We start from the raw sequence: 10,922 nt of genomic DNA, 5'->3' as shown, positions 1-10,922 counted from the left end.
AGCATTGACTGGTTAACCACCAGATCATAGATTTGACCTGATCTGACATCATAACGCAATGTTGTAACCTTAATGACTGAGGATTCTCAGTGATCACAGCTGCTATGGATTCACGGTGGGTTCCTTTGTCATCACTAAAATAAAACTGATGCGGTGCTGATATTGTGCATGCTGGCACCCTGGAAACACTGGTACACCACTGGGTCTGAAAAACTCCTTGAGGATGTTCCAAATGGCCTCTAATGGGTGTGTAACTCTGAGAGTGTACAAATGGAACCAAATGGTTCCATTTGTACACTCTCAGAGTTATGGGGGTCCTTGAAATTGAAGCGTTTGAGAACCACTGTGCTACACTAAATGGAACAGAGCCTTCATTAGAATCATTGGTAATACCAGTGAAGGAAGTAAGGAAGAGGCCCAATTTCTTTCCAATATGGCTGATGTGCATAGAGCCTATTACCTACTGAAGGATGATGGTTGTGCAAGGAGGCTTGGCGCCCCCTAGAGGAGTCCTCTGTCATCTTCCCCTCAGCAGTAGCACCCCTAAGGTACTGTATTATAAGCTGTGGCTGATTCGTATGCTGTTTGTGCGTCCATCCTCAGCTTCAAGGACACACAGTTGAGACCGCAGCGAAACAAATTGTCGGGCATCTTCCCCACAATTTCCCACGAGTCCGCCTCGTCGCAGTACCGCTCGATGGTGTCACTAAATGAAGGGAGAAATTAAATGAAGCAAGACCAATAGCATCAATTAAAGCATACATCAATATCTCACGATTTAAAAGTTTAGTTTGCCAAGTCCCAATCTGGCACCCACACTAGCACGCCTGTAAGTTTCCTAAACAATTTGCACAATATGTAATGCTGTTTTGTTATCATCTAAACCTTCTGTTCTGCATACAGCCAAACATTTGAAGACATTACAGATTAAAGGTGGCCTTACACTACGAGATAATCGGGGTCTTAAACAACCCTCCTGAGTATCGGGGGGGGGGGGGGGAGCGCGAGCGAATCTCGGGCATAAATATCGTCTAGTGTGAGGGTTCAAAGATCCAATCTTAACCCTCCCAAGTTGCTCACAGGACGGTCGGGGCCGCCCGACCGTTTTCAAACAACAGCGAGGGGCCGAGAGAAACATGGCCGCTGTTCAGATGCAAGGGACGGGGGCCGCTGCTAATCTGACGCACGTGCGTACCCACGTGCGTACAATTCAATTCAAAGGGCTTTATTGGCATGAGAAAACATACGTTTACGTACACCGTACACACACACACACTTTTCATACCGTCAGGTTGGTTGTTTATGTAGGATGGACACTTTTTCCAATATTTGGATACTGTAGCAATATGTTCTTTTTAGCAAGTGACACCCCTGCATTATCGACGAGTAGATAAATGATGTTTTATGAAACTATAGACGGATGGAGGAACAGTGCAGACACTGCTTGGTGTCATTTGGAGTGGCTGTATTCTTCCATCACATTCCAAAATGTTCTCTCCATGTGACCATGTTATTGACAGTGTCAGTGTGTGCTTGTACAGTAGGCAATTAATCATATCCACATCGGTTTCTAAAGTCGGAGCCTTTTAAAATGTGCAGATAGTAGCAACATTGAAATTAATTGTGAATGCTGTCATTTTGTGACATGTTGTACAACTTTTGAGCTGCGATATGAGTAGCCTACACAGTATATTGGAAGATGACGGCTTGGCTCACTGTTATCTTCATTGTAGCTGCTGCGATATCTTAAATCCATTGATTTAGCAAAATGTTGCAAGGGAAGTCTGTGCCAACCTGATTTATTTTTAGATTGGCTATTTTGGGATGACCAAAAGAAAGACATGCTGGCTTCTATGGAATCCAAATTGAGCACCTTAATCCCATGTACAACACGCTGACTTTTGTCTTTTTAGTGTTTTTTTCTCACACTTTAACTATCCATGTATACCATGCACAGTATACATATGCTGCTATGCTCCCTCACCTTTATATCTTATCTCAGGTACCATGTGTATGTAGATAATTTGTTTGTTTTGATAGATCTCCCCCCCCCCCTTCCCTTTTTCTATGGAAATAAAACGATAGAACTTTCACAAAAACAAAAACAAAAACAAATCTCACCCACTTTTTTTTTTACTTCTGTAAGCCTGTGATGTGACAATAAAGCCGATTCAAATGACTGAAATCAGTCGTACCAATGCATTAGCCATGAGACAAATGTCCGGTCTGGGGACATGCAGCCTTTTCCCAGGCTTTCATGGAGAAACAGCCTTTTACCTTCTCTCCGCCAGCCCTCCTAGTACGTATATCTTCCCGTCCACCACAGCCACACCAGGAGAGATGCGTCGCTTGTTCATGGAGGCACACGTGGTCCACTGGTCGGTCTCAGGGTTGTAGCACTCCACAAAGCTTTCATGCATATCTTGCCACTCCTGCATACCACCTATAATTTACCAAGAGAGTGACTGTTAGTGGGCTCTAATATGTGCCCAAACTTCAGTGAAGCTGAAGGGAGTCTATTATGGAACAAAGAGCCATAATAACAGGTAGGATACCTATAACGTAGATCTTTCCTTTGAGAACACAAGCAGTTGATTTACAACGCATTATCCCCATAGGAGCAACTTGTGTCGATCCAGATGTTTGAGGGCAGTACGTGTACACATTGCCTGATAATGTACCACCTAGATCCCAGGAGAACACATGGCAGAACCGCATTCAATGTCAATGGGAGAGGGGCGAATAAAACGTAACAATAACACATAAAAATTCAGTTAAGCATTATGCTTTGCTGCAGGTACATACACCTGTGTCATACCAATAACATAGATGAGTCCATCTAGTGCAACTACAGCAGGGTAGTAGACATTGTCACATATCGGTACAGGCTTCATGAGCTGCCAGGTGTTGGCGGCAGGGTCGTAGCGCTCCACTGAGAGCACACGCGTCCTGCCCAATCCACGCACAGCATACACATAGTCATCCAGCATCACCAGACCTATGAACCATGTGGAGTTGTGTAAGGAAAAAACAACAACAAAACAAAAGACAGCATTAGACCAGATGACCGTGGCCATATGCAGACTCTCAAAAAACAATTTCAATTGACTGATTGGCACATCAATGGTCTTACCCCAGTCATGGTGTGACTCAATCATGGGAGCCATCTCCGACCATAAGTTCCGGGAACTGTCATAGCGCCACAAGTCCCTAAAACGGATCCCTGAACCCTGATAGGGATCTCCTCCGGCCAAATATAGATCAGAGCCTACAGTGAGAGAGCACAATTTAAATGAGTTCATCCGCGTCGCTTTGCTACATGTTGTGAAGTCTTAGAGCTTGTACATTTTGTGTTTTTGAAAATGATAAAACTGAAACATCGGGGGCATAATTGCCGATACCGTTGTCGTCAATTAAGTCAAATAATGGACGACATATCGGCCGGACCGATATCGGACGGGCTCTACTCCTCACCTGACACAACCAGATCGAAACTTTCTAGATAGAAGGGCAGACGTCCCAGAGTCCTCCACTGATTTGTCTGGGGATCAAAGCTCTCAAGCCGTTGGAAGACGGCCTTTACCCCCACGACCTCTTCCCCCACCACCACCATCACTTCACACACTGGACAGTCACAGTAGAGTCATGTGTGAGCAGGTGAAAGGTTATGATTAGGGCTGGGCAAGATATAATATATACTATATCGATATTGTGATACGAGACTAGATAAAACATCTCACTAAAATGTGACAAAAACTAAATAGAATTTTATTCAAAAGACAAAAATCGAACTTTTCTGTCAAAATTGACCCTGGTACCTGTGGCCCAGCGTGGTCGAGCTCTGTGGCCAGCAGAGGGCAGCAGAGCCTCAGAGAAGAGCCTCTGACAGCCTGGGACCAAATCCACACACTCCAGCACACCCTGGAGGAGGAAGGCGGGGCTGATGAGAGGCAGACGGATGTGCTCCAGTACCTTAAAGAACAAAACACAACACTCATTATATTTACTGCACCCACTGGATACTGGGTGAATCACGTTAAATGAAGGAAAACAGACGAGGGACAGATTCAGATATTTACATACTTGTCCATATTGTTGTGTCGACGAGCAGAAACCTCTTATCTCCATATTTCAACTTTGTAAGTTTTTCCATAAATGAATGCCCTACTACTACTTCGTCATACTACAGTGTCACACACAAGTAGCAAAAATAGCAGAGCTTGTAGATCTGCTATAGCAGAAAAAAATAGCAGAGCTTGTAGATCTGCTAGTTTATTTATATAGGCTATTTATAGGCCAAGGACAGTCAATATTACTAATACTAATAATAATATTGACTGCCCTTGGCCTATAAATAAATACATTCAAAACCAGCTATACCTGTAATCAGTAATTCTTTAGGGCACAAATGCCAGGGCTTACAGTATGCCATTAGTTTAGGAAGGTGACGACATTCAGTCACATTGCCTTGACTTCTCCAGGGTCTTTCTAGGGTGAAACACTGAGAAGAAGTGACTGACCTTTTCAAAGCTCTGCCTGCGGGTAGGACACCGCTCTAACCACAGCATGGCCGCCTCAAACACCTTCTCCTCCTTGGGCACATTGACGTGGTCACTGGCGAGAACCTCTGTCAGCTTGTCCACACCGAGAGAGAGGAACTCTTCCTGTGGGCAGAAAAAAACACAGTGGACTATTAGCTTATACATTATGACCCTGTTCCCATAATACCCTTAAAAGGTAGGGTAAGTGATATTTTTTGGTTAAAACAAAAAGTATTTTGTTAAAAGGTTAAAGCACTATATTCTGATAGTACTCATTGCTATAGAGTGTTTGTTCAGTAACAGAAGTCTCCCCGTCTCTCCAGCTCTTTATTAAACAGAAAATACATTTTCCGGTAGGTGTCAAAATCTCAGCCAATCAGGAGAAAGTAAGTACCCATTTTTAAGCTTCATTTTTATAGTGATCCAGTTCCAATTTTGTCTGCTCATTTCTTAGTGTCATCACTTCAAATTTCACTTGTTTAATCTGTATCCTGATTGAGTTCTCTATCCTGATTGGATAAAATGGGAAATGAAACTGAAACGAAAATGCATTTTCTGTTTAATAAAGAGCTGGAGAGACAGGGAGTCCTTTTACTGAACAAACACTCTATAGCAATGAGTACTATCAGAATATAGAGCTATTTAAGCTATTTGAGCTACTTATTTTAACCAAAGAAAATCACTTACCCTACCTTTAAGTAACCTCTTCTCCTCTCGAGTGCCACTGGTGATAGGTTGATTGTTTGGTGAAAAGGACAAGTGACACATAAATCATAATAATATTCCCTCCAATCACTGACTTAATCCATTAAGACCGGGAAAGCATCTGTGTCATTCAATATTTTTGTGTTCGCTATTCAAAAATAGCAGATGTACAAGCTCACAGCGCATCACTTTGTGTCGCGCTGCAAGCATGTACACCTGCATTTTTTTATTTTTTTTAAAACAGATGTTTGTGAGATTTGGGAGTCGCTCTGGATTTTCCCTCTTACAGACCAGTGTTAACTTCGTTGACTTAAACTATAACGAAAAATGTTCATCCACACTTTTTTTCACTGACAAAAACGAATTAAAAACTGAATAAAAACTAAGCTACGTTCAGTAAGACTAAATATACTGACAATTTCTTCAACAAATAAAAACTAGACTAAAACTAGCGGAGAAGAGATCGAGTAGAACAAAGTCATTTTATATTTGGCGGCGCTCGGGTGTTATGCTAGCCCCTTGGTGAAAACATAATCTCTGTCCTCGGCCTTGGGGAGATAACTTGGGAAATGTATGGCAGTGGTTCTCAAACCTTTTCATGTCAAGGACCCCCAAATTGACACTTATTAGCCCGAGGACCCCCATTTCAAAAGATATGCCAGGGACCCCCATAAGAGAAGATTTTTTACGGCTCTAGCAGTGATTCTCAACCATTTTAATTTCAAGGACCCCCAGTTTGACATGCATTAGGGCTACAGACCCCCATTTAATGGCATTTCTATCACTTGGACCGCAATTTATATTGTAAAATCTATGTCAATTTAACTCTGAGAGTGTACAAATGGAACCAAATGGACCCGTTAGGGTCCATTTGGTTCCATTTGTACACTGGCTTTTTGCAGGTCAGGAAACTCGAGCTGTTGTTGTAAAGTGGGATTTTTGCCATCTAGTGGCTCTTCTTTTAAAGGTGTAAAAGAGTGGCTGAAATTCTTTGATGTACCCACTGCACTCTTCACATTAAATAGCGCATGCATTTCAAGCTCTTGATAGCAATTGCACTTTAAATTTTAAAGTCATGATTCGATTAGACTTTCACTCACATTGATCTGAGAGTGTACAACTCTGTACACTCTCAGAGTTACAGACCCATAAGGGTCCATTTGGTGCCTAATCTATCATTTAGCTGGGGACCCCCTGGAACTCCCTCAAGGACCCCTGGGGGTCCCCGGACCCCACTTTGAGAACCAATGATGTATGGAATAGATCTGTCAACGTCTGACCTGCAGGTGGACGACACTGAAGTGTTCCAGAATGTAACTCATGCTGCGTTTCTCCAACTCCTTGCAGGAGTGGGCCTCTGCAAAGAGGTGAATCCCAACACAGTTCTTCTCATCCAGGTGACGCGCCATGAAACGACAGCAGGCCTCTTTAACAGCTGGAACATTCAGCAAGTCTGATGCCGCTAGCAGGGCCTATAGATCAGAACAAGTAAAGCAAAATGTCGTTGTTGTCGTCGTCAGGGGAGAAACCTCTTATCTCCATTTTCGAACTTTTTGTGGGTAATTTTTTCTTCCGTAAATCAGTGCCCTACTTGCTCATACTATACAGCGTCACACAAAAGTATCAACGGTAGCAAATATACAAGCTCGAAGCACGCGTTGAGCTTGTAGATCTTCTACTTTTGAATTTGAATACTGGAAAGTAACAGTTTTGGGACGACATATACAATATCTATCATAAATATGACACATTGACCCATTTAGACCTGGAACCCCATTACGTCACTATACCTTTCAAGCCGGGAAGCCCTCTTGGGGTTCTTGTTGCTAAATACAGTATTGCAGTGACACCGGCCTTGTGCAGTGAAGCGAGAAGTGCGAGGGCGTGCTTCAGAAAGGAGGGGGTAGTGTAGCGACCCCGCAAAAGACCCGGCCGTCTCTGAGTTGGAGGGGTCGCTACACTATCCCCTCCTTTCTGAAGCGCGTGCCCTCGCGCTTCTCTGCACAAGGCCGGTCCCTCGCGGCCCTCGCGCAAGGCAAGGGCCCGCTCCACCGGCCCTCAACCACTTCTGACACCAATGTAACGTTTCGTGCACCGAGCTGGAATCGAACCCCGGTCTCCAGCTCGACAGGTAACAAGCAAGAGAGCTAGCTCCCTTGGAGGAGCAAGTTACGGGGTCGCTACAGTATATAGCAACATCATTGTTTTGAATTTTTTGAGTAAATATTTGCGTTTTTAAATTCGGTCTCAGGTCTAAATGGGTTAAAGGGTCTACACCATGAATTTTAACTTTTTCTTCATTTTTGTGTGTTTTTGGTCTCCCCCACCTCTCTTCTGTTCCAACAAATACCCGACTTCGAGCATGCAGGCTTTCATAGGCTATCTGTGGTTTTCATGTAAATTGGTCTGAAAACAGTCCGTCAGATTTGTTCCCCCACCCTACGTCACGTCTGGGAACAATTCCTCCCGTTTTTCAGTTCTAACCAAAAAAAAAAAAATTTTTTTTTTCATTTTTAATTTAAAAAAAAAAATGTCTTATTTTTTTTTTTTACTTTTTCCACACAGAACCAGGACATGACATGCATACAAACTGGCTCAATAGCGCCCCGTGCCAAACAGGACAATGTGGTATTGCAGGTGAAAGTGCTTTATAAGCCAGAGAGAAGTTAGTTGGAATGAGTATATCTGAGGCTTGATTTAGGCTCAAACCTTTTGAAAAACGTTTGAGGGACATAAACAATATGATATCAAATATTATTATTATTTTTTAAATTCATGGTGTAGCTCCTTTAAGCAAATATGCAGGTAAAGAAGTGACTCTGGAGACTGAACGAAGGAGGTTTATAACAAAAACATCACCTGCACATTTTCCATGGAGATGCGCACCGTTGAAGTGTAGGCATAGCACACCAACACGTCAATCATCTGAGGATCTACTCCATTGATGACCACCTTGTTCTGTTGGGACTCCGTCCACTCCGTTGTAAACATGGCCTGTGTGTGCAGGTTGAAAAGGTGGATGGTTGGCTTTTAGAGCAGTGGTTCTCAAAGTGGGGTCCGGGGACCCCCAAGGGTCCTTGAGGGAGTTCCAGGGGGTCCCCAGCTAAATGATAGATTAGGCACCAAATGGACCCTTATGAATCTGTAACTCTGTACAAATGGAACCAAATGGACCCGTCCATTTGGTTCCATTTGTACACTCTCAGAGTTACATTGACATAGATTTTACAATATAAATTGCAGTCCAAGTGATAGAAATGCCATTAATTGGGGGTCTGTAGCCCTAATACATGTCAAACTGGGAGTCCTTGAAATTAAAATGGTTGAGAATCACTGCTAAAGAGCCGTAAAGAAATCTTCTCTTATGGGGGTCCCTGGCATGTCTTTTGAAATGTGGGTCCGCGGGCTAATAAGTGTCAATTTGGGGGTCCTTGACATGAAAAAGTTTGAGAACCACTGCCCTATATGTCAATAAATGCAGCATTTACCTGGAAGTAAGGGCTAAAGGAGGCCAGGACGTTACGATGGCAGGGGAACTCCTGCCCCCCACAGCACAGAGTCACGTCACAGAAGGTGTTGCCGAGTCGAAGACTGTTCAGGCCTTCCAGCAGCTTGTTGGGGTGCCTGGCCTCCACAAACACAAAGCTCTCACTGTCCGGTGAGGCGGTCAGCGCTACAGGTGTGGTGGTGGTCGTGGTGGTGTCATCCTCCTGAAGAGCACCATCTACAGGGCAGGAGGGTAAACTGGCGTGGACTGGGATCATTTCAGCCATTTCTGCCTTATAGCGATGGGAGCAGCCTGTATGACAGTAGAGAGATGGGGGTCCCCACATGATTTGGTTTCAAGTGATCAGTTTCCCCAGATGACAGTAAAGTGACAGTGTAAGGACCTTTAAGACTTTTTTAGTAACACATTTAAAATTAAAATTAAATCAAAAGTAATCAAAAACTATACTATACAAACTGGTCAAACATTGGCCAAATAATATAAGAAAGAGGCAAATATTGTGAAAATAGTCGATCTACAAGCTCAAAACGCCTCAAAAACAATTGTAGATCGGCTATTTTCACAATATTTATCTGTGGAACCAAGTCAAACTCAATGTAATGCAGCAATTAACTCCTAAACTTTCAAGTACTTGTCAGGGTGGGGGGTCCCCAGTTCAAATATGATTATTTTGGACAGTAGGCCTACTTTTAGTTTTGGTACTTTATGTACATTTTGATGCCAATACCTTTTGTACTTTTACTCAAGTACATTTTGAATACCGAACTTGTAACAGACCAATAATTTCTACAATAGGGTATTGATACTTTTTTTTTTTACTTAAGTAAAAAAATGTTAGTAATGTGAGTATACTGTACTTCTTCCATCACTGATTAATTGCTTGTGGAGAGACATCAGACATGACAGTGTGATACTAGCATCACATGGATCACATTAGGAGGCAGTAAATGAAGAGTTATAAATGGACAGATTATGTTTCTAAATACTGTAATTAAGAGTTTGAGGTAGATTGGTGCCAAATAAGCCCACAGTCTGTGATGAGAGGACTTTCCTTTTTAATAAAGCATTCAGTTAGCTATTCAGGTTTTAACCCCAGGTTTTCTTTGCTCTCCAAACTTAAAATACCGGTAGTTGTTTTTAAGACCCTCCTTTTTAGATGTTTTATTTGTATTTGTTTTTTATTCTGTACCGTAGCACTTTGAGGTTTGGGGAAAAAAAAGTGCAATGTAAATAACATGTATTATTATCATCATTAGCCTATAACTGGGAGGGTAAGGAGAAAATTGAGAATTGTTGTAACTCTTAAAAGGACTGTAGGCTGATTAGGTTTGGACATGATGGTGCCTTGTGTTGGTAGCTCTGGTCCATAGCGTTTATGGACCAGAGCTATAAAAAATATTAAAATATCAAACAAATGCAATACAAATAAACAATAAACAGCAGAATACTGTTGTGATTACAGTTAAGCATCATCCATTACACTGTACAGGAATAAACTACTTCAAAAGGTCTATTTCACATTCACATTTGCAAGTCACATAAACAATTTAAACAAATACTTAACAAGGCTGATCCGTCATCAAGTTATCAAACAAACAGCAATATTAACAGCAAATGTAGGTTGATAATCAAATCAGGTAGGCTATAAGCATGAAATAATGATCTAGGCCTGAAACATGACTATCATGGCGGAGCTTCAGCCTGGTTTTGGCACTCCATTTACAGCCCGTACATCTACTTAAACACTCACATTTCAAATATAAAGTGCTTACCTCATGGCCACGGATGTTACAATTATGTACGGGCCCTCAGAAGTACCCGTATCTTCCGTATTGTTCAATAAAAAAGCATTTTAATCCAATCGGTGGCCATTTTCTCTGAATTTTCTCCATGTGCTTTCAATTACGCGACCCTATCGGTTGGGAGGTGAATTGCACTCTGATACATTATAACGCTGTGAGAAAATGGCCACCAATCGGATTAAAATACTTTTTATTGAACAATACAGAAGATACGGGTGATTAGACCCACCCGATTCAAGTTGGAACATCCATAGCCATGGGGTAAATCACTTTATATTTGAAATATGAACGTGTATGTAGATGTACGCGTTGTAAATGGAGAAAGTGACAATACCAGGTTGAAGTTCCGCCATGACGCTTGAGACA

The 10,922-nt window shown here is 42.3% G+C and overlaps 1 protein-coding gene across 1 annotated transcript; it reads right to left on the bottom strand.

The window, feature by feature from the left end:
- Nucleotides 1–543: 543 nt before the first annotated feature.
- On the bottom strand, nt 544–9,019 carry LOC311037769 (kelch-like protein 23; the record flags this gene model as incomplete). Its single annotated transcript, XM_084047059.1, has 11 exons — nt 544–706; nt 2,278–2,443; nt 2,556–2,684; nt 2,819–2,998; nt 3,134–3,268; nt 3,475–3,624; nt 3,819–3,972; nt 4,521–4,664; nt 6,527–6,718; nt 8,106–8,240; nt 8,735–9,019. 11 exons carry the CDS (start codon nt 9,017–9,019, stop codon nt 544–546), a joined length of 1,833 nt encoding a protein of 610 aa, XP_083903185.1.
- Nucleotides 9,020–10,922: the final 1,903 nt, after the last annotated feature.

The sequence above is a fragment of the Gymnoscopelus microlampas genome, assembly GCF_963454915.1.
Source record: "Gymnoscopelus microlampas genome assembly, chromosome: 21".
Taxonomy (NCBI): domain Eukaryota; kingdom Metazoa; phylum Chordata; class Actinopteri; order Myctophiformes; family Myctophidae; genus Gymnoscopelus; species Gymnoscopelus microlampas.
This window is presented reverse-complemented; position numbering and strand designations above follow the sequence as displayed.